This window comes from Microdochium trichocladiopsis (genome assembly GCF_020744255.1).
Source record: "Microdochium trichocladiopsis strain MPI-CAGE-CH-0230 chromosome Unknown B0I36scaffold_4, whole genome shotgun sequence".
NCBI classification, from domain to species: domain Eukaryota; kingdom Fungi; phylum Ascomycota; class Sordariomycetes; order Xylariales; family Microdochiaceae; genus Microdochium; species Microdochium trichocladiopsis.
In genome coordinates this window covers 2147015-2169261 of record NW_025763547.1, presented here as the reverse complement: position 1 = coordinate 2169261, position 22247 = coordinate 2147015, and the positions used below count along the sequence as shown (strand labels likewise).

At 56.3% G+C, this 22247-nt stretch overlaps 7 protein-coding genes across 7 annotated transcripts; 3 read left to right on the top strand and 4 right to left on the bottom strand.

The window, feature by feature from the left end:
* Positions 1-85: 85 nt before the first annotated feature.
* On the bottom strand, positions 86-1815 carry B0I36DRAFT_106398 (phospholipase A2). Its single transcript, XM_046147805.1, has 4 exons — positions 1231-1815; positions 666-1128; positions 529-588; positions 86-410 (listed from the first exon to the last, which is right to left on the bottom strand). The coding sequence occupies exons 1-4, from the start codon at positions 1634-1636 to the stop codon at positions 320-322; spliced, it is 1020 nt and encodes a 339-aa protein (XP_046014063.1). The 5' UTR covers positions 1637-1815; the 3' UTR covers positions 86-319.
* A 1690-nt stretch (positions 1816-3505) lies between these two features.
* Positions 3506-7410, top strand: B0I36DRAFT_321011 (sterol-sensing domain of SREBP cleavage-activation-domain-containing protein). Its single transcript, XM_046153632.1, has 3 exons — positions 3506-3730; positions 3818-6210; positions 6269-7410. The coding sequence occupies exons 1-3, from the start codon at positions 3699-3701 to the stop codon at positions 7234-7236; spliced, it is 3393 nt and encodes a 1130-aa protein (XP_046014062.1). The 5' UTR covers positions 3506-3698; the 3' UTR covers positions 7237-7410.
* A 599-nt stretch (positions 7411-8009) lies between these two features.
* On the bottom strand, positions 8010-9104 carry B0I36DRAFT_106377 (uncharacterized protein). Its single transcript, XM_046147804.1, has 2 exons — positions 9066-9104; positions 8010-9000 (listed from the first exon to the last, which is right to left on the bottom strand). The coding sequence occupies exon 2, from the start codon at positions 8614-8616 to the stop codon at positions 8071-8073; it is 546 nt and encodes a 181-aa protein (XP_046014061.1). The 5' UTR covers positions 8617-9000; positions 9066-9104; the 3' UTR covers positions 8010-8070.
* Positions 9105-11470: 2366 nt separating this feature from the next.
* On the top strand, positions 11471-13007 carry B0I36DRAFT_348317 (uncharacterized protein; the record flags this gene model as incomplete). Its single annotated transcript, XM_046156677.1, has 2 exons — positions 11471-11545; positions 12603-13007. The coding sequence occupies 2 exons, from the start codon at positions 11471-11473 to the stop codon at positions 13005-13007; spliced, it is 480 nt and encodes a 159-aa protein (XP_046014060.1).
* A 679-nt stretch (positions 13008-13686) lies between these two features.
* On the top strand, positions 13687-14634 carry B0I36DRAFT_361922 (14-3-3 domain-containing protein; the record flags this gene model as incomplete). Its single annotated transcript, XM_046158566.1, has 1 exon — positions 13687-14634. The coding sequence occupies one exon, from the start codon at positions 13687-13689 to the stop codon at positions 14632-14634; it is 948 nt and encodes a 315-aa protein (XP_046014059.1).
* An 802-nt stretch (positions 14635-15436) lies between these two features.
* B0I36DRAFT_361921 (RNA polymerase III RPC4-domain-containing protein) lies at positions 15437-17427 on the bottom strand (the record flags this gene model as incomplete). Its single annotated transcript, XM_046158565.1, has 2 exons — positions 15437-16782; positions 16908-17427. The coding sequence occupies 2 exons, from the start codon at positions 17425-17427 to the stop codon at positions 15437-15439; spliced, it is 1866 nt and encodes a 621-aa protein (XP_046014058.1).
* Positions 17428-18315: 888 nt separating this feature from the next.
* Positions 18316-22027, bottom strand: B0I36DRAFT_240668 (putative nuclear protein SA-1; the record flags this gene model as incomplete). Its single annotated transcript, XM_046149778.1, has 3 exons — positions 18316-21222; positions 21280-21488; positions 21562-22027. 3 exons carry the CDS (start codon positions 22025-22027, stop codon positions 18316-18318), a joined length of 3582 nt encoding a protein of 1193 aa, XP_046014057.1.
* Between the last annotated feature and the right edge of the window lie 220 nt (positions 22028-22247).

The following is a 22247-nucleotide window of genomic DNA, read 5'->3' as shown; positions in this document are numbered from 1 at the left end:
AGTTATGCGTCTTTTCGTCTTTGTCGGGAGTTCCTGGCTTGTATGAAGTCCGCAGAGTACGGGATGATAGCTATAGAGGTCCATGGCCCGAGGGTTAAGGCTTTCAATCGATCGAGATTTTCCTCGGACGGAAATGTGGAAGCCTCGCTCATGATGTGAATATTCGACAATCTTTGTCGTGGGCCTTTGAAGGAACTCCTATCCATTCACTGCATGATGTCTGAATACCGAAGGGATATTGCTGCAATAGCATTCAAAGGGTCGGAGAGTCGTTGTCTAGGCACGGCCAAAGTAAAGAAAAACTTTGACCTCTTGCTCGTTACGCAGATGTGCTCCTAATACTCTGGTGGTTTACATTACGCACAAACGAGGCAAGCGGGTACTGTGGGCCGCTGAACTCCATGTCATACCTGTTGGAGAGAAACAAATGTTCAGTGTCTCAAGCTCATCGGATGATGAGTTTCTCGGGTGCAGAAGGGATGGGGCGGCTCAGAGCATGACGGGCGGCCCTTTGCAAATGGTACTGACCAGTAATTCACGGCCACGCATATGCCATCTTCAGCGCAGGACTGAGATACTTTGTGGTACCTGATAGTGATCGAGTTTGGTCAGTGGCTTGAAACACAGAAGGCATGCCCATTTGGAGGGACGCAGCCATCACGTACCACATTGCAGGCAGATACAGCATATCCCCCGGGTCCAAGGTGACTCTCATTGGCGCCGCGAGCCCAGAATAAGTAGTGGCGTGGTCCGCCGGCTGATCTGGGTCCCATATCGCGAATGGCACCTTGTCCCCGTCTTCTTCAACTTCAAGTCTCAGCGGGGCTGCAGACTGACCCTCTGTCCCCGTCGTTGTAGCCTGGTCGCGCACGTATGTGGCCGGCACGAGCTCCTGCTCGTTGACACAAGGCTGGCAGAGTGGCGGAAGCAGGACAAAGTGCTTCTGCCCGCGAATCTGGACATAGATGTTCTCATAGTTGTCCTTGTGCATGGCCGTCACAGATCGTGAATTGCCCACCCACATGTTTATGGCGTCTGGGTCGTTCTGCAGGGCGATGCGGGCGAAGGGGACGGCCCGCTGGACTTGAGAAAAGAGGGAGACATACTCGTGGCGAAGGTTGTCGTTCTCTGTGTGGTCCGGTCCAGTGGCAGGCAGGTTGTCAGCCAGCTGTGGCATGTCGAAGCCCTGGCCCTCGACCGTAGTGCATCATCATCAGCAGGGCGACTCACGAGTCTGTGCATATCGGATCTCGTCAAATTCGACATTCTCCGGGTCCAGCTGCTGCCCCGCTACATAGTCGAGGAGCTGTTCAAACGGTTGAGTCTCCTCCAGAGGTTTTGCAAATACCAGCCTGTCCTTCCCATCTTCGCCGACGAGCACTGTAGGTGCATCGGCGTTGCCGCACGGGGTGACGGCGACATTGACGGGATGGCCTGCCAGTGCTTCACGGAGGTAGGCTGCAGACCACTGTTTTACGGCGGGCCAACTGCTCGCGCCCTGCCGCACGACGAAGGGTGTGTTGCGTGCTACATGGCGCATGAACTCGAGCGGGCTCGGCTCTTCTGTGAGCTCTTGGACGACATTAGAGTTGAGCTCATGGTAGGTGGCAATGAGCTCTGCTATCGGATCTGCCATGGCCCGCACGGTTGTCAAAGTGTATGTGGAAGAGCTGGAGAGTCTCGCAAGGTTAGCCTCAATGCGACCTCAGACCGGTCCGACCTGTCACTTGATAGGCCCGGCCCGGCCAGTGTCGTTAGTGCGGGCAATGGTCGTCAATAACGTGCGGCGGCTCCTCCCGCACATGCACCCCCCTCCAGTATTTACTGCAGAGCATATCCTCGTGCCTGCGCATATTAATCACCCATCCTACCACTACCGGGATCGGATTCCCAGTCCCGACTGATGCAGGCTGAGGGCGCGCGACGGGCGGATGCAGTCGCCTAGGCGAGGTCCAGGCTGGGGGCTGCACATTGTGATGTCCCACGAAAGTCATATAGCGCAGCTAGTCACAGAGCTGTGATTAACAAGACAGGATCACCCTAGAGATGGCGGCACCTGGCCCTTTGCCCGCCGTTTTGGAGTCAACCAGGCTCCAAACCTTCGTTCTGTCAGGCACGGGTCTGACTAGTACATTATCTCCCACCCGTGCTGCCTGGGGGGCAATCGTCATCTGAGTACAGGCGGCGTGAATAGGAGTTGATGAACAGACTGTCGCTAGGGGCCCAGGGATCGTGCAGCCACTGACATGTGCCTGAAACAAACCATTGATATGCTTTCTTCTCCTGAGCATCCATGATGAAGAACAGCGTCACGATCGCGACACAAAATCACTCTGTTCCGATCCGCTTTGGGAAGTCGGACCTACGGCAGAGACATGGACAAGGGGGCCACGTTTCCCGTGCGTCGGGACTGCCTGGCATGCGCCGCCGCCGCCTCCCCGAGGTCGTAGATGCCATTGGGCGGCGGATGGGTGCGAATCCAGGCTAGAAATGGTGGCGCCTCCGCATAACCCAGGGTTTCGAAGCGGATGTGAAGACAGCTGCCGATGTCTTGAGGCTAGCGTGTCGCGTGGCTCAGAGACATGAATGCAAGTCTCGCCAAATGGTCGGGCCTCGCGAGGAACTGCCGGTTGGTCGCAAGCACGAGCCTGCTCTTAGACATGACAGGCGCGAGGCGGCAACGCCCCAATGTGGTGGCAGTCGAGTCTCAGACCTGGCTGAGTACATCGAGACACGGCCATCCCAGCGACCTAGGCCTGACAGACTTTGCGCGGCTGGGCGCCACAAACACTATGGGCGCTGCAGTGCATGACTGTCCGATTTCGTCCTGGGTTGTCGGCTCTCGTGCGGATCTGCAAATGTCGGGGTCTGTGTCGCACACATGCCTCGAACACGGACCCGAGATGCAAGCCACACAATCCAGAAGGTGGACTGCAGGGGAATCATGTCCTGGCGCTGATCTAGGGCCTGGCAAGAGAGACGAACCCCTCCTTTCCCAAGGGTTGGCCGCCCGGCTTGGGATGCCGCCTGTAGCGCGGCTTCCCGTGCCTGCGCTGACATGCCTAAGGTTCGGCGGGTCCTGCCCAGCCCGCCCGTGTCAGAACGTCAGTCTCTTGTCATGTCGGTCTGACAACCCGTGGGCTTGCTTTGCACACCTCCTCGAGCGGCTTGTTCACCAACGACGGCCCTCCCCTTTGCGCCCAGCCCGGTCTCTCAACAATCTGCGCCAATAGTGCTCGGCAGTGCCCTCCAGCGGGACAGGTTTCGGTCGCCGCTGGCTGCACGTCTCGGCCGACCCTGTGGTGTGCCTGGGTCTGCGGGCTAGCATTGCTCGCATCGCTCTAACTAGCGTTTAAACTTGGCGCGCTCGATAGCCCCAGCCGGCGACCCAGTCAAAGCTGTCCTCCTGGCTGAGTGCCCGCGACTGGGCCACCTGCACCGCCGCTGGTTAAATGTTGGAGATCCTCCCACGTTTGACTGCCGACAATGCCCAGTTCGCTCCCCTCCCGCACGCACGCACCCCGTCCTGCGCCATCTGCACCTCTCGAAGAATATCATGCCATGCTCTGCCCATCGTCAGAGCCATAGCCGGCTTGCCGTTCACCACCGCCCTCGCGCCCGCTGAATAGCCGCAGCCCGGCACAAGACCCTTGCTCAAGGGTCCTGCGCAGACCCCGAGCTGGTCTAGTGCTCAGAGAATGATTTGGTACCTCCTCTATCCCTTCAGAGGGTAAGTCTTCGCCTCGCTGAGCCCTACCCGCCTGTCTTTGCGACGCATGGAGACTCAAGGCTGACACTGCATTGCCTTTCCTTTTAGTACGACCGAAGCGCCCGTCCTCTCGCCGGCCCATCCGCTTCATGCGGCTTTCACTCGCTATGGCAGATATGTCGCCCGTCATGTCGTCTCCATCCTGTTGATATCAGTCGCCGTCGCGGCGGTGCTGATATACCCCATCTTTTTCCTCTACACAAACGACTACACCAACGGCGCTTCGAACCTGCCGCACCATGTCTGGACCGATGCGCATCCACTTCAAGGGAAGGCCTCCGTGCAGCCAGACGTCTTCATGCGGTCGATATGGGTCCACGGCAGTTATATGCAAGCTTTGGAGAAGGATGTGCTGCTCGGGGCGCTTGAATTACAGAACGAGCTTCTGGGCACGACCGAGCACTTCAACCCACGACTAGGTGCAGACGTCATTGAGCGACCGGATCCAATGGCTGCTTCACTAACGCCTCTGCAACGCGACTCGTTCCACATCGTCAATGGGCTGACGAACCAATCATGGTTCTTTCACTCGCCTTTGCAGTACTGGTCAGGAGTGGCACAGAACGTGCAGGACGACCGTGATATCGTTACGACTGTGAACGAGAGGAAAACCCAGGCGACCTCGGTCAACGTAACACTGAGGCACTCAATTGTCTTTGCTGGCAAGCGCTTCGAGGACCGCCGGTTGGTCGCGGCAGATGCGCTTGTCATAACCCTCATTCATCTGCGAGATTCACCTATTGCTCGTATCTGGCAGCAACAGGCCGCCGCCATCACAAAGCGGTTGGCCACCAAGTGGCATGTCTATCCTGGCAGCGAGGCCGGCCAGCTCTACGAATTCCAGTTCCGGCCGATGTCGTTACAAGACACCGTGATGCTGGGCATCACACATGTCATCGTGCTCATCTACTTCCTCGTCAGTCTGTCGAAACTCCGTGCCGTCAAGTCGAGAATTGGCCTGATGGTCACAGTCATTGCCCAGATTGTACTTGCCATCGTCTCAAGCTTTACCGTTTGTGCGGTATTCAAGATTGACCTGTCCAGGATACCTCGCATGGCGTATCCCGTCGTCGTATTCTCTATCAGCCTGGAGAATATATTCAGACTCATCAACGCTGTCATCATGACCCCTTCTGAGGACAGCACCAGCGCCCGCATTGGTCACGCTTTCGGCGAAACGAGCCACGTCGCTCTTGCCAGCGTCATACAGAACTTGCTCATTCTTTGGGGTCTCTCCCAGATCGTATCACCAGGAGTGTCAGCTTTTTGCACCTTTGCTGCGATCGCGCTGATCTTTGACTTTTTTTATCTATCGACCTTCTTCCTTGCGGTTCTTAGTGTGGATGTGCGGCGTACGGAACTCAGTGATGCACTTGCAAAGGCCTCGATACAGACACGTCGACAATCGGTCGATGCTCAGCCTCGCCAAAATTGGTTCGATGCTCTTTTGCAGGGCAAGATTGCCATGTCGACTCGCATCGCGGGCACTGTCGTTATGATTGGCTTCGTCTTGATCGCACAGTGGCACTTCTTCGAGAACGAATCCATCCTCCAAACGCTTGGTCGCATCAGCCGTTTTTCTTCCAAGTACCAAGATTCCGTCCTGTCGAAGTCTTCCTTACATGTCGACATCCACCAGGCGAGAAGCCCAACATCATGGCTGCGGCTACAGGACCACGAGACCGCTCGCGAGGTTATTCACGTGGTGAAACCGCACGCACACAGTTATATTGCCAAGGTCTACGAGCCACTGGTCTTTGTGCTGAAGGGCTCCGATCGCATGCCTTCTATCAAAGAGCGCCCCTTCCCCCCAGCCGTCTACGATTTCGCACGCCACCAATCCTCGCCCTTTGTCGCCACAGTCTTGCTACTCACTGCTGCTGTTCGCTTGCTCATGAACTATCTGCTCTTCGACGAGCTAGCAGAAAACGGAACCGATGTCAAGGAATATGACAGACTGCTTCATGTTCGGACTCTTGATCGCGGCCACGTCCTGGATGTTGCTCTGCTGACCGCATCGACCGATGGCCTAATTGTTTCAATGGGGCTCGACCGGGCGATACGGGTGTGGGATGTCAAGGAGGGTGGCACAAGCTATCCCCTCTTGCTTGAGAATAACGATACTGCAGGACTACCTTTTCAAGTCTTGTCCATGTGCATAGATGACGAGTCTCATTGGCTAGCTCTGCTCACCCCGACTCGAGTTCTTTTGTGGAATCTAGTCGATAAGACCTGGGCGTTACCGCTCGACCTTGACGATTGCAGACACAAGCCAGAAGCGTTCTTCTTCTGCACGACTGAGACTGACGGGATTCCGCCCCTGCTTCTGATCCGCCGAGATGGGTCTTTAACCATTCTGGTAGGCGAGCAAGCGATCTCAGGCCGTTTCATGTTGACAGAGGACAGCACGTTAGCGTCTGTCGCCACCCTGGTCGACGACAGTAAGTCTAGTATTATTGCTGTCACTTTTGGGCGAAGTATGCTAACGGTTCATCTTAGACGTGCTGTACCTTATGATGTCAACTCGGAAGGGCCATCTCTATAGCGCTCGCAAGTCGGGATCGCAGTGGGTCTCGCAGCGCATCAATTTGCCACCAGGTAATGAACAAGAGCTGCTATCAATTACTCCGCTGTCGGACGCCACGGCATTCTTTGTCGCCAGGTCGCGATCAGCAGACCTAGTACATGCGAAGACGAATGTGGCCATCCATTCATTCAAGCTCGATCCGGTCTATCCCAAATCACTCAAGAGCTATTTCCCACGCGCGAGGAGGACAGCGTGTGGCGCGAGGGGATTGACCAGTCTCACTGTGGCGTATATACACGCCTATACGCGAGACCTCGTTGTGCATACATATTTACCACCACGAGACGGCGACCTTCTCTGCATCAAGGCTACTCAACCCTCTGCAGAAAGTCAGTGTTGTAATTGGGATCTAGTCCGGGAGTCGAGAAAACTCGTCAAGGACCCTGGTATATGGGACCTGTTGCCCTCAGGTCTACTCGCTGGCGTTCGCCGGCAAGCACCCACGAAACCATGCCCCGGGCAGCACAGCTACCGAGGCGGCGCGGACGGTCTACGGCGGAGACGCGGCAGCCTCCACCAACCCCCGGGCCATCCCCCAGTACAAGACAAGTGGGAAGTTTGGGCGCTCTCCTACCTCGGAAGACAGGAGTTGGCGGAGACGGCATCCCTCTGCTCAGATGACGAAGACGACAGCCGCCTTTTTGTCACAAACCTGGGGCCGGTTGCCCGCGTTGGCAGCCAGAGCATTGCCATCGGCCTCGGCACCGCTATCAAGGTGATCTCCGTCGGCCAGGAGCGTTTCCAGCAAAACGACGTGAGCACTTTCGGCGACGGGATGGTTTCGGTGAATGGACGTCGGAGGAGAGCAGCGGTGGGAGGAGTCGCAGGCTCACGCACACGAACCACCATTGCAGCCGAGGCCTTGTTTCGCTCTGCCTGACCTGAAATGTACGACCACCCTTTATTTAGACTAGAATCTGGTCCCTTTGCTTCTTGCTCATACGGACCCACCGCACATGTTATACGTTATATACCCAATATATTCACGATGCACGAAGTCATGTATGCATAGTCCACTTTTCCTCCTCATCTTGCTGCAGCTAGCCGTTGCCCAAATGGTTTTTGTGTGAACAAGCATGGTTGAGCCGAGCGAAAGTGTGGGGCAGTGTTTTGCTCAGAAACGAAATCACAAAATGGGCAGCCTGCGATATCGGACTCATTTCTTCCCACTTCACAGTCATGATCTGGACAATGTTTGCTTTTTGTACCAGTGTGCCAGGAAAGCAGTGAGGACCGGACGGTGTGTGCTTTGAGTGTTTGTATATATCGAGTCATAATTTTCGAATTGTCGTGCCTAGCTAGCGTAGCTGGGTTTGGGGGGGAGGGGGGGGGGAGTCTCTATGGTTTATGTGTATCATGCCCGGCATTGTTTTCTCTCTAATCCGAGTCTTCAAACTCTGACGACAAGACTTTTTTGCTATGGCCCCATAGACAACGAGCGGGGGAAAAAAACCCATGGAGAGTCGAAAGTCCAGTCCCTTGCAACAGGGGAGGAAACGAGAGAGAGACAGAGCCGCGCCGAAAGGAGAAACGAAAAAGTGGTAGAAAAAAAACAAAAGACCACGATACATGACGAAAAACAAAAAGTCTAGATGCCGAGGCTCATGAATTGCAGAACTCTGGAAACACACGAAACAAAAAGAATTGAGAAATCTATGGTCACTTCGATGGCGAAGTGGTACTGTGAAAAGAGCAAAAACAGACGAATAGGGTATCAGGAGGGAGAAAAGAAAACCAGGAGAGGAAAGATACAATCGCTTTGGGACATCGCCAGCTTCGCGCCTTTGAAGTCTACATGCTCCCAATATGATTCCCTTGACACAGAGCACACGACGCCATAACAGGTGGGCGCGGGAAGCCGGAAAGACGTGTGAAAAAGACAAATGTATAACGCGAACCCGCCATGCTCAACGGAAGAAATGGAGGCCGGTGAGGGCGGGAATGTCAGGCAAATTATTGCGCCGTGCAGTGAAACGAGATAACGCCGAGCCGGGCCGAAAAAAAAGACAAAGGAGCCACCAGAAGGACACGCCGTAGATCGCAGACCCCGATAAAAGGAAGGATGATGAAGAAGACGGTTGATTTGTCCGTTCGCTAATGCTCGTACCGGGTTGGTGCGGTTGTAAATCGTCAGAGCATGGTGGTCGGATAGCATACAATCATGCCTTGCCGATCGCCGCCGCTGCAGCACGTCTCGTTGTATTCGTTGGCCGAGGATAACACTTGTCGGGAAACCACGTGAGGCATTCGTCGCAGGCATCGTCCATGCAGATTGTATGCCACACTTGCTTACTCCCGCATGGCGTCTGGATCAGATTGGCTTTGTCGCAGAAGCGGGCGAATGAATAGGACGTGTGCTTGCACAAGAACGAGTGCATGTAATATTGGCACATTTTGTCGACTGTTTTGTTTTCTTTTGTAGAGCTCTCGTCTCGTCTCGGTGCTTGTGGTTGCAGATTCCGAGTGCACAACTCGTAAAGTGTGGCTCCTAGTATGGTGATGCACTGCCGTGTAAGTGCCCCGTTGAACTACTGTGGGATGCCCTGGTGGCGTCCAGAAAACTTCAAGCTTGGGAGTCTGGCTTTGTTGTCGTTGTCGAACAAGCACGCGACACAGGCGTCCTGAGGTCTATATAGCTGCGAAGCTGGAGGTTTTGTAAATGAAGCAGGTCCGCCGGAGTTATCGAGCCAAGCACAATTTCGCACGGACAAATTGGGTGTCAGAAACGTCGTGTGCAGCTGTTTCGAGTGCTGGCGGTGAGGCTCTCTCGTGAGCACCCGAGCACGTGTAAATGCCGTAGCCAAGTACAAATTAGGCCTTATCGCCGTGCGGTAATGGTCAGCGCTTGGGGGCCAGGAAGACCGCGAGGTTTTGTGTTGTCCGGCTTGGAGTTGATGTGGGATCGGGACCTGGAAGGTGAAATATCCGGGTATATGAACAACGGCTAAATGGCCCGAGACCGTTGAAAACCAATCTGGAGCTGGTCCGCCCGCCCGGCAGGCCAGCACAGTGAAACTCGATTATTATTGTCGTGTGCCGGCTTCAGGAACGCTCAAGTTCCGCGAGAAAGCCCGACCTGCCCAAAGTTGCTGGGTGTGGAGTTCGGTCTGGTAGTTCGAAACCCCAGCCCAACCTGGGACCCCTGGCGGCAGCCCAACACAGGCAGGTTATTATGCTCCCAGATGGGCCTCGCTTGCAGCACCACGGCGGGACCTGTCGCAGCTGTCGGCAACGGCCCAGTTTATGCACCGGCTGCTGCCGAGGAAGTCCGATGCGGTCCTTTCAGGGAGGCGGTGAAGCTTTGGAAGGTCTGTGGAAGGACGCCAAAAAAAAGTTGTGGCGGGGTTGTCTTTCTCAACCTATGTGCTGTTCAAGAAGATCAGAACATGGACCATTTGGCAACAATGGCAGACTTGGACCCTGGGCTGACAACTCTTACGACCCGAGGGCGCGACGTTTATACGAAAAGGCTGTAGTTAGAGCAAACGTTGGTTCCTTGGCTCTGGCTCGAAGTGGAGGGCCAGATGTCAGCCACTGCACCAGGTCTCGGATGTGAGCCCGGAAAGGAGGGATGACGATCCGCGAGGGCACGATTGGCCCGGGGTCTTGTCTCTTCAGCCGTCTGAGTCACAGCAAGAGAGATCCTTCTCGATCCTACACAGGCCGTGGCAACAAGATGAAATGCGCCTTCTCGCCGATGAACGTAGGTCAGCATGCATCACCAGGAAGAATGACCCTCCATCCGTGCATGGGACGGAGCTGTCACAGACGGGCTGAGTTGCCTGATGCCTGCTCGCCCGATCGTTGCTTTTTTGACTCAATATATTAGACAGAGCGCTGGGCACCATGGCTCGCCGAAATCCTGCCATGGAGGGGCCCCTTCTTTTTGAATGTTTTGGATGACCTCAGCCTGAGCTGCAAGTGTCGCCAACGTGCATCCGCGAGAGACATGGACAACGACACCTCATAAAGCACGGCCAATCGCAGGCGGCATGGTGCAAGGGATGCTCAGTCTTGCAGTGTCGCACGGGCCGCGATGAAGCTGGCTTCCGCGCACAACAGAGCCGGGCTCCTTACTGCGTTCGCTGCATAAAGTCGTATCCGTCACGATGGGCGACAATCTTTATTCTGCCTATTTTGCTCGACATGTGGGTGTTGTGAAGCTAGAGGACCCCTGCAGACTAGCACGTGTGAAGGGTCCTTGGACGATCGCTGGAGACATGTGCTTTTGTGGATAAGGCAGACTACAGGACGACTTGGCAGAACCGCGGCCATGCCATGCAGCAAGGTCCTCGGAGTGCCTGGCACCGGCTCAAGTCGTACTCCGCAGGCAAGATCTCCGTGGATGAGTTAGGTGTTCTGGAACGACGCTACTAGTTTGAGGACCCTGCGAAATTGCGATTCCGCTTCGCAGGGATTGCTGGTCTATCCTCCTCCGCACCCTGTGGTCAAGATCGCCGGGTCTCACAGTGAGCTGCCTGAAGGAGCCAGATGTCCCCTCGTTGACACGCTCAATTTGGTGGGCGCTTGTTTCACCAGCTTGGAGGCGAGTCACGGCATCTGAAGCACGACTCCTGCGACTCACCGCCTGAACCGTCCGTGCCACAGGAAGTCGATCACGAGTTCACAACACTGGCTGTCCACGAGGCGTCGCATAACTTTGTAGGGGTGAACCCTGCGCGGTGGCCGGTGGCATTTCCGACATTCCTCATTCATCTGTGTGCTTTCTGTGTTGGTGAGGGCAGTGCTTGATGTATCCTGCCAGCATTGTCGGCTTGGCAATGGTGGATGCCCAAGGCTCTGCTCAAGCAACGGCCAAAAAGGCGTAGTCGTTGAAGATATTTCTAGCACCAACAGGCTCTAATTCGAGGGGCTGGTTTAATAGTGGTATTACTGTCCTGTGCCTTGAAAATGAGGGTCGAGCCGCCGCAGGTCTCTTGCTGGTCGAACTCCACCGCGTCGTCATCGGCCCTGCTTATGTCATGTCATTTCCCACGCGATGATGCAGCAACCCTTTGCCTGACAAGAATGAACAGGCGTGTCCAGAAACGTGGCGGAGCGCACAATGTTGCCTCCCGCGTGGCATCTAAAAAGCACGTTGTTTTGTCTCAGACATGACCGGGAACAAAAGGGTCGTCCCGGGAAGCCGGCTCGGACGCAGCAGCGGAACGCAGGGCAGCCAGGCCAAGGTCTTGCAACGGCGAAGGAAGGCTGGCTGGCACTCTGTTTTTGACTGTTTGTAGCGGCACGAGGCGATGCGCCTCGAACCTCCAAAGTGCGTGCCGGTCGCCGGTGTGCCTCAGTCACGGAGCTGGAACAAGACAAGCTGCTGTGGCGACCAAGGCGGCGTCCTCCAACCCCTGTCCATGGACCAAAGGAGACAGGGGTGCTTTTCCTGTTTGAAGCGTCCATTGACGGAATGTGGCACTGCGTCCGTCATGCCCGAGTGGCGGCGCACCCACGGGCGTGGTCCGCTGTGACGGATCGACCGTAGCCGCCCGCGAGCCTTCAAGGCCGTGGCCGAGGTTTCACAGCGACTCGGCCGGCCTCAATCCACTGCTACTGGTCATCAGGATTGACAGGTCGGTCGGTCGATCGGTTGGTCGGCGATGGCTGAGCGACAACAACGCCCAGAGAGCAGGACGCAAAAGGGATTTGCATTACAGTACCAGGAGGCGGCCCGGCCCTAACCCCGTCGGGCCAGGCCTGGTTGATTTGAAGCCGCAGGCAGGAGCTCGGTCGCGCGCCTGCCTCGCCGCCAGCCGCGCGCTTTCACGGGCACTGGGTTGCGCCCTCAGCTTTGCACTGCGCCGCCATCCGTCCATTCATCCAGCCATCCATCCAGAGCGCAGCATCGCCTTGTCTTCGCCCTGTCGAGGCCAATTGGCTCGTCAACCCCCCCGCGACAGCGCATCCGCGGCTTCAGGCCCAGCCTCGCCAGCAGATCTGCAGTGGCTCGCGCCTGGCAGACGTCAACGCCGCCTCGAGGACAACTCACCCTGCATGACGAGACCCTGGTTCGCGCAAACCTAGCTCTACGCGTCTTCAACCACTCGCTCTCTTGCTCCGACCCACGCCTCACCCATTCGCTCGCTCGCCCACCCTCTGCGCCTCCAGTGCCATCGCGACTCCTCTCGCCGCCAGGACCCGTTCTGCCCCAGTGGCCTCCTTCTTGGGCCGCCTGGAGACATTGGCCTCCTGAACGGACGTCAGCTGCTAGTCAGCAACGCGACTCGCCTCCTTCAGGCCCACACCTTCGTTTATGCAGCTCTCCTCATCGACTATCTCCTCGAATTTCGCGCCGTGCTTCAGCACAGCATCATCTCGTCGCAGACTGGTCCGTCCAGGCTTCCCGATCCCGCCGCAATTCACGACGAGCTCTTTGTCTGCCTCTTTGACGCCTTCCTGTTCTCTTCCTTTCGACTCGACTTGTGTCATCACTGGGAAGCGTCATCTTCGGCTGGAGGAACGAGTGCTCAGAAACGCCAACGGTTCATCACTTCGACGGATCGTCCGTTGCTAACGACTTGGCCAACGTTTGGCGTCGAAAAGGCCTCCAACGTCACTGCCCCTGGATCCCTCAGTGCTTCTGGCGCACTCTCTGGCTCCACATCGGCCGGCACCATCAGTCTACCTCAGGGTCTCCCCTGATCTCACACCGCCATTGGCTTGCTGGTTTCCACCTCGCGACCAATCCGTGCCACGGCCTACGCGGTTCCCTGGTCCATTGGCGCGGTCCCAACCTGCAGCGGCTTAACTAATAAAGATATCCAAGTCCCTTGGGGTATGAAGGAGCTTCACGCGCAATGATCCTCGGACCCAGACGCATTGTATCATAGGCCTCCGCGATAGCTTCACCAGGACCAGGAGCAATTCGCAGCTCTCTTGGCACAACAAGTCCGCAAGCTTATTTCCCAGAGTCTTTCAATCGGACGAGTTGCCGAGTCCAAGAACTGTTTTCCATTCGGGATACCACCAACCCACGAGAGAACAGCTTTCGCTCGATCGCCCAGTTCGTCCAAGCTATCGGTTTCTTCGCGCAACGCCAGCATAATCGAAACGTTAATCTGTGCCTATTTTATGGCCAGAATAAGGAGCCTTGACCTACATTGAGCCCAAAATTTATTTGGCACCCCTGCCAATCAGCTTGTAGCTGCTCTTCGTTCTTCGCAAATCGCCTGATGAGGCTCGGGAGCTCCAATCATTCAATCACCGCTGCATCGTCTCGTCATCACCGTTGATGAGGTTGCTCCTTGCGACTTGTCAATTGATCTCCCTCCTGGGGTCCTGATAGCGCGACGGATTCACTTGGTTTCACACACCCAGATCGATGGCCTCTTCCGAGGTTGACCAGAAGTTCCTCGGCAGGCTTGCTCGAGATGTCGAGCCAAACAACTCCCACCTGAGCCAGATGCTCTTCAAAATCCTTGGACTGTCGATCAACCTCTCGGGTCAGCTGGTCAAGGCAAGAAAGCAACGACGGCTCGATTCTTCCAAGTCAACACACTCATGGGAGCTCTACTTCCATATCATATGGCTTTCCCGCGAAGGATTGGTTATGCTAGAGCAGTATGTGCTGCCTATGGTGGGCGATCATGTTGAGCTCAAAGTTCTCGCCCACAAACTGCGAGCCTCGTTTTATCACATCTTTGTCCTTTTCCACAACAACCCTCAGGTTTCACCAATGGGCATCTCCACACCAGAGGTCAACTCGGCGCCAACCATGGGACGATCGCCCGAGCCACATAAGCTTGACAAGGGGAAGGGCGTCGACCGTGGGGGCATCGATATGACTTCCGGATATGCCAACATGTCGCTAGAGGGAGGGCCTGTTGGTCCACCTCCCGGGTTCGATCTGCAGGATTCGGAACAGCTTGCGTCCTTTCTCCTGCCATCTGTAGACTACCTGCCTACCGCGCACGGATACTTCAAGGAAGCGATCGCCATCGCCGACAGCCTGCTATGGGGCTCGCACTCGCTCAGATTATCACTCAAGACGGAATATGCGGCCTTCCTGTATGAGTGCGTGCACGACCACGAAGCAAGCCGGAGAGTCGCAAAGAAGACGATCGCAGAGGTCTATGAAGCGACTGAGGGGATGGACGATGACATGTTCAGCGATGCTTGCGAGCTGGTCACAGTACTGGGCAAGATGATGAAGCGCGGACTCGGCACGCAGAAGACGTCGCGAAGCACAGGTCCAAGCCCAGCCCCGCAAGCCACCTCGGAGAGCGTGGCAACTGCGGTGCCGCCCGCAGGCATGGAAAATCCCATATAGCCATCCGCATGAGCCAGCCTCGGACTCGGCCACACCAACATCCGACTATTTGTCCTGGTTCTCTCCCAGGTCCCTCACCGGCAGACAATGAGGCAGTTCCACTAAGCGACAGTGACATCCCGAAGGACATAAGTCCACATGGTCCACATGGTCGTCAAATTTCTTGATTAAATTTTTATAGCTCTGCATTGTTTAGTTCGGCAAGCTGAGCCAATTTGCTGTATATTGCACAACGCACATGCCGCTCACGGGCGCTGTAGCATCATCACACGGAGTTATGGTCGCATTTACACTGTGGTTCCACCTCATCCACAAAAGCATGGCGTTCGCAACGCCTCGTGTATCATTTATTGCAATTTGCTTTCCGCTGCTACAGACGAATCAGACGTCGTCTGCTCGTCATTTCTTGGAATTACATGGGATGCTTTTTTGTTGTTGTTATATCTATCACATATGATACCCAGCATATCTGGAATAATACGCAATCTGCTTTTGAGCTAGTGCTAAGTATGTTTTGTCACGGGTTGTTGTTTCGGTTGAATTTCGCAGGCTTTTAAGATCTGACGGTTGCTAGCTAGGTAGATAGCTTGCACTAAACGCCGGGCTTCAAATACGATGTTGTTCAGTCCTGCCATTCCCCAATCTGAGGTCTCAGCGCGACTACTAGATGTGCCATCCACTGAATCGTTTCGACTCCTGCTGGTATTGCTATTAATTGAGCACCTGAGACCTGAAGAGCTGATAAGCTGAACGGCTTTTGTTCACCACTACCCGACAATCTTACATCCACATGTTCTCTCATCTACCTTTGCTCTACGTCGACGCCATTGTCATCATCATAGTGTCCCGCTCCGCCCTCAGCCACATCCATGATCCCCTCGAGGCTCGGATTCCAGTCATCCTCCTCATCCCACACGGGCGTGAGGACAAACTTGCCCATGACCTGGCCCATGCCCGCGGCGTGCCCGACAACCATGTCGGCCTGCTCCGGGTGGTCCTTGGTCTCGAGCATGATGGACGACGTGAGGAAGTCGGTCTCGGTCGCCATGCCCAGGTCGAGGCGCGTGCCGCCCCAGTCGAGCGAGACCTTGCCGCTCTTGCGCACGACGAGCTTGCCGATGTAACCGCCCTCGGGCGGGAAGGGCTGCTCGGCCTCCGGCGGGTTGGCCTCGTCGCCGCCACCGTCCTCGGTCTTGACCTTTGCCGGCGTTGTTGATGATGACGAAGGGGTGGCTGCGTTGCTGTGGTCCACGTCGATTGGTGCTGTGTCGATGGTGCCGTCGGCGTTGGGCTTGACGAGCGGCGGCAAGACCGGCGGGAACTGGAACAGGTACAGCCTGCCTTCCTTGTCCTGGCCGTTGGGCTTTGTGTCCTCGCCGCCACCGCCTTCTTGTCCTTCCTCTTCGCCGTTGTTGTCATCGTCGCTGGAGGAAACGGTGGGATCGTGGAAGCTGAGCTCGTGCAGTAACGTCTGCATGTCGTACATCTGGTGCTGCACCTCTGGGTCCTGTAGCGCCTTTTCGCGCTTCTTCTCCTTGCTCGGGTCTGTCATGGTTGCAAGCGCGGCCTTCTTCTTGGCGAGTTCTGGCGATGGCGGGGGCTTGATCTGTGCCGCCGTCGCCTCGGGAATGTCGGCCATGTCGACGTCCATCGCCTCTGCCTCGGTGCCGGGCTCAGGTTTGACAGCCACTGCTGATGACGAGCCTGCTGCCGCCCCCGTTGGTGCGGCATGCCAGACTTCATTGTCGTCCGCCATTCCAATACCAGCCTCGCCGCTGGTGGGCACTGCGCCGGGCACAAACAAGTCGCCATCGTCGTCAGACTCCTGCTCCTCGGCCTCGAGCTCGGCCGTCGTGGCGACCTTGACAATCTCTTCCTCGTGCTCCGTGCGGAACAGGCCGACCGGGTGCGCCCCGTTCGAGCGCGACTCGTAGTACACAGTCTTTCCCTCGTCGTCCTCGAAAAAGCCGCTGAGCACCTCGACGTTGACGCGAGCCTCGTGCTCGCGCCGAGGCCTGTACCGCTGCTCGTCAGTGCGCTCGCCTCCGAACCCGCCACGTCCGCCGAATCCGCCCCTGCCACCACCCCGTCCGCCACCTGGAGCACCGCTCCATCCCCAGGCGCTCGAGCCGCCGCCTTTGATGTTTTCTAAAGTTTCAAAGATTTAGCAAAAGCTCATGCCAGTGAAAAGAAAAGACAATGCAAGAAAGGACCCCAGTCGTGATCTGGGCCAAGATGCCCGCACAAGACGAGGAAAGAACAGGAAGACTCACCCTGAGGCATCGCGGAGAACGGCCCACTAGCAGCACCGTTTCTCCGCATAGTGCCACGCTGGCTCATGGCATCGCCTCTGCCGCGCCCTCTGCGCGCCCTGCGCTCCTCCTTGGCCAGCTCCCGCTCCTCGACCTTGATCTTGGCCGCCAGGTCCCGGTTCCTCTGCTCCTCGAGCTTCTTGCGCTCGTCGGCGTCGCGGCGGACATTCTTGGGCCGGAAGCGCGAGAGGCCGCCTCTGGTCGCCGGTATGCTCGTCCCTGAAGCCGGCCCACCAGCACCAGCACTACCCGCTGCTGCTGCTGCTATGCTGGGTGTCGATGGCCGTGATGTTACTGGCGTGTTTGCCGCGCTTGACTCTGGCGTTGAGTCTATGACTGTTGCTGAGGCCGGGCCGTTGCCATCATTTCCTTCTCTAGACTCAGCTGCTGCTGCTGCTGCCGCCGCCGCCGCTCGCCCGCCTCTGGCACTACCGCCGCGGGCACCTCGCGCGGCACCGCGAGAGCCGCGAGGCGCAGGCATTCTGGAAAGGGAGGTGGGTGGGTGGTCAGAGGTCAGAGACCGTGACGCTGAGACGGGGCGGTCAAGCTATCGTGGTCCTGGCGGGGAATCGCGTCACCTGGCCATATGCGATATGGAAAGTGCCTTTCGTAAGGAAAGCGGGACGCCGGATTTGGGGTTCTGACCGGATGGATGTCCTGGTCGCACTTGGCAGTTGTGGCTGGTGGGGTCCGAAAATGTGAGTTCCAAGTAGACTGGCTGGTCCTGGACAGTTGGGCACGGGACCTTTTATGAGATTGTTCCCTGTCGCGATATTGCTTGTTAGTCTGTTGTTGAGTGCGGCTCTGAAGATCTAGCAGGTTGTAGAAAAAGTTTATGGTGGGGCGGAGACGAGTCACAGCTAAGGGCGAGGTACCTGCATGCCCAGCTTTGGCGTGCAGCGGAGGATGTAGTGACATGCTCTGGGGCGCGCGAGCCAATCAGAGCTCGTCGTTCGCCAAGTGCGTCCACGGGACGGACGGTCGTCCGACATGTCGTCGTGCCTATGGGCATCAAACACGACTCGGTCGGTCAACCGACATTTTGTACTCGGGACATGACGCATCATGGAGGTCCAGCCGAGCCATCTAGTTAGTTACACGAGCTTGCGTGACTGCTCTGCGGGGCCTATCATCGAGTTGGTCAAGTCATGCTGTGTAGTACTTGTGCTGCACCCATCGCTGGATTCTCAAGACACTATATTTTTTTCTTCGTTGTTCCGGAAAGATGATTCGCTCTTCTCGTCATTTGCCAGTAGAAACCTGGAGATCAAAACAATTGCTATCCGTCATTATACACCTGCCCAGCCTCATGTAACACCTTCCAAGACCAGAACTCTGTATCTCTTTGATGCCCTGCTCTGCCAGGTCTTCAATCGCCAATGACCGAGTCTTCCTCCATGCGGTCTGCAGCAGGCTCGTCCGCCTCGTCATCATCCTCGATCGGATCATCCAGCAGCTCTCGCCTTCTAAGATCTTCTACTGTGCCCTCCTCTGGCTCCTCTACATCGTCGTCGTTGAAGGGATCCTCCTCTGCCCGAGGAGCAGCAGCTTCGTCATCATCGTCGTCGTCAATGACAAGCTCGGTGGACAAGGCCGGCCTCTTGCTTGCCTCCTTGGGCTTGGATCCCTTGGCCCCACTCGCCTTCTTCTTGCTGCTTCGCAGCTCCCGCAGGTGATCCTCGTCAAGGTACGAAATGACCTCCTTGAATGTAGGACCCAATTTCGTCTTGTTTCTCGTCATCCGCTTCCTCAGCATGCCTGCATGGGGCCCGCTGTTATCAAGAACCTTGGCTAGCACAGCCATAACAAGCTTGCCAGCCAGCTCGCAGAGAATCTTCTCGGCTTTCAATTCCGCGGCGACACGTTCTTGCTCTGTGAGTTCCTCATCCTCATCGTCCTCTGGCGGCAGCTCATCGTCGAGGTCCAGCAAGTCGTCGTCCGCAGAAGACTCGTTGAGAGTTTTGTTCGCCTTCTTGGCATATGCTCGTTCGGCCGAGTCAAAGATCGGGATGATTTCCTTGGTGATCAGTGCATGTGGCATCTCCTCGAGGAGTGGCTTGAGCTTTCCGTACTTTGACGCCTGAGGACCATTGATTGCGTCGCGCAGGAATACGAATATGCCACACACATCGCAGGCACTGCCAACAGCCATGAGACGCAGGTCGTCATTGAAGCCTCGAGACGAGAAAGTGTGGATCAGGTTCGTGATAAACTCCTTGCGCCACAATACTAGCCGGTCTACCTCATCGTTTGAGATGTCTTCACCCTTGGCTATTATGCTTCGGAGCTTTGTGACTTTCCACATGAAATAGAACTGCGACGCCTTGATGGCAAAACCGACCAGCTCATCCTCGGGATCATCGAGATTCTCATTGGACTCAACCAACTTGCCGCGGTGCACTGTTCCAATGAGCAGCTTGATGGTCGGCGAGTCCGAGTCAATAGACGTGCCAGGAGCCTCTAGGACATCGGTGCAGTTGGCGACTGTGCAGAGTTTGCTGATCTTCATCAGGGTATGGGATAGCTCCGAGAGCTTGGCGCGATCAAGGTTGCCACGGGTCGACAGCTCGCAGGTCTTGTCAAAGGCGCGGAGCGCATTGATCGATGTATCCCACAAACCTGACAGCTTGCCATCGACAGCCTCTTCAAACTCTTCGTACTGTCTTGCGTGAATCAAAGAGGCAGCCGTCTCGTTGAGGACAACCTGGTCGACATGGCGGTTGAACTGGATCGTGATCTCGTCCAGGATCTTTTCATATGTAATCGAGTTTTGACGCAGATGTTGGAAGATATCCAGATCGAGGTAATGCTCAAGACGCAGAATAGTAGCAGCCATCGCCGGGTCTGGTCCGAACTTGTTCAGCAGCTGTGGAATCATCTCGGCTAGCTGAAGGCTGGCTTCCTCTTGCGCATCGGCATCCGGCCGTGCTGCCTTCCTTCTGCTCCGGTCGTGGCCATCGGACCCAGAGCTCAGACTCTCCTTCACAGCGGTTGCAAGGACCTCGAGCAGGATGGCTTCTTCACGAGGTTCGGGTGCGACGACCTTTTTCAGTGCTGCCTCGATCGTGTTCGACTTCTTTGACCTGGAGTTCGACCTGGAGCTCGTCGTGTGATCAAACAGGAGGTAACCGGCTAGAATCTGCCAATTGTTGATCTCCGGCACCTTTTCGTAAAGAGCTTGCGCTGCCAGTGCGATCCGCGAGTCTGGCGTGTTGGCGTTGACAACATCTGCTGCAACATCAAGACCATGCCGCAGATCGTCTTGCTCGCCATCAAGCTGCGAGTCATAGACAGCCAGGTTTTCTGCGAGCGCCTTGATGTTGATCCAGTCTTTCCGAATCGCCTCGTAGTTCTCATTATCGTCGTCGTCTCCGAGCGCTTCGTCAAGTGCATCGCTACCACCAATGTCGTCTATTTTGGACTCAATCACTTCTTGTACGAGCTCGGTGAAGAAGCCAACAACAGCCCTCCGGACTCGAGGCTCGAAGTCAAACAATAGCCTGCTGACCGAGTCGATTTCTTCCGGCTCCAGCATGCCAGATGCACGCAAAACGTCGACAACAGAGACTGCCGCCACGCGCACAGAGACATCTGCATCGCGGGTCGCCATCTCGACGAGCCGCGGCCGGAATCTGTCAATGAAGTGTGCAAGACTGTCCGCGTCTCGTTTCAAGACCCGTCCAAGCTGCTTTAGCACTTCCTGTCGCGTGGTGACCGAAACATCCGAAAGGAGCCAGCCGAGGTAGCGCAGGTATTCTGGTGACATGTATACAGTCGGAAGCGTGCAAATCCACGTGCCAAGAGCTTCGATGCACTCTGCGCGAATTTTCGGGTCGATATCTCGGTAGCGGTGGACAAACACAATATCGAACAAATCTTTTGACTTGGCGTCGACCATGCTGCGATTGGCGATCGCGCTCTCAAGGGCAATTTTTGTGTTCTCGACGAGCGTCTTGTTTTTTCCCTTGCGGTTTGACTCGGCTTGGATGGCTTGGTTGGACTTTGTGATCCGCTCGTCCAGCTGCTTCGTAACCTCGATGAGGGCTGAGAGCATAGCTAAGCCCACAGTCGTGGCGGTGTGTCGAAACGGTCGCAAGGCAGAAGATGACATTGTGCCGATCCAACGCTGGATGTTGTCGAGAAGCTCCTCGTCCGTGTAAAGCACTTCGGTCTGGTGTAGTAGACTAATCAGGGATTCAAAGAAACCCAAGAGCAGGCTGCGGAAGTCCTTGGTGCCTTTCGTTCGTGAGATCAGGGGATAGTCGGTGATCGCAGTCTATCGCAAAACAAGTTAGTTTCGCGATTCAAGGTTGATGTGATCGGTTTCACGTACCGATTCAAAAGCTTCCTCCAGCTCTGTCAGTCTGGCGGCCGAATTATCGGGATCCCGAATGTCGTCCTCATTTAGCTTGTGCTCACAGCCGGCGGCGCGGAGAACGCAGTTGACCAACTCAGCCATCGCCTCAGCGTCGTTGTTCTGGTATCGCTGGAACCATTGGCCGGCCACGTCATCGGACGAGTCGCCGGAGGCAAAGATTTCGCCTAGGGGGTGGTATTTTAGTCAGCCTCGACCTGTCGCATTTGTCCAATGTGCGATCCTGTAGACTCAGCTTACCATAGAGACCATCGTCGCCCTCCGCGACAGCCAGTTTCACATTCTTCTTGGTCCTGCTAGGCAGACGAATGGGCGCGGCAGCGGATGCGACGCCTTCAGGCGCTGAGCCATTCACCTTCGGCCGTTTGACGGCAGGCTTCTTTGCTCGGGACTGTTGCTGGCTCGCCTTGGGTTTGGACTTTGTCTTCCTGGGCCGCGGTGTCGGCTCGTCGCTGTCTTCGGCATCATCTGCGCCACCATCGTCCTCCTCCGCCTCCTCCTCGGCACCACTGCCTTCTTCGTCCTCGGCGTCCGGCGCGTCATTCTCCTCGTCGCCGTCCTCCTGGTCGTGTCCGCGCTTGCGCTTCGCGTTGTTTTGCGACGACGGCTCTGGCGAGTATTTTTGCACAGCACGCACGGCGCGTCCAGATCGTCGCTGCTGCGTCGCGGGTGCAGGCGATGTCGTCGCGTTATCGTCTGCGTCCATGAGGGGCATTCGTGATGGTGACATGGAGCAAAAGATGTGTGATTGTTCTTTCTTTCTAGACCGTCGCAACCATTTTCTGAACGGCGACGTCAGGAATTGTCCCCTGTAAAGATGGTGGTTGGCGCGTCCCAAATGTGATCGAGACGCATGCGCTGGGGTAATGTGGGAAGGTGCCACCTCTAATTAGTCGGGCTTGAGAGCGCGTCGGGTGTGTTTGGAT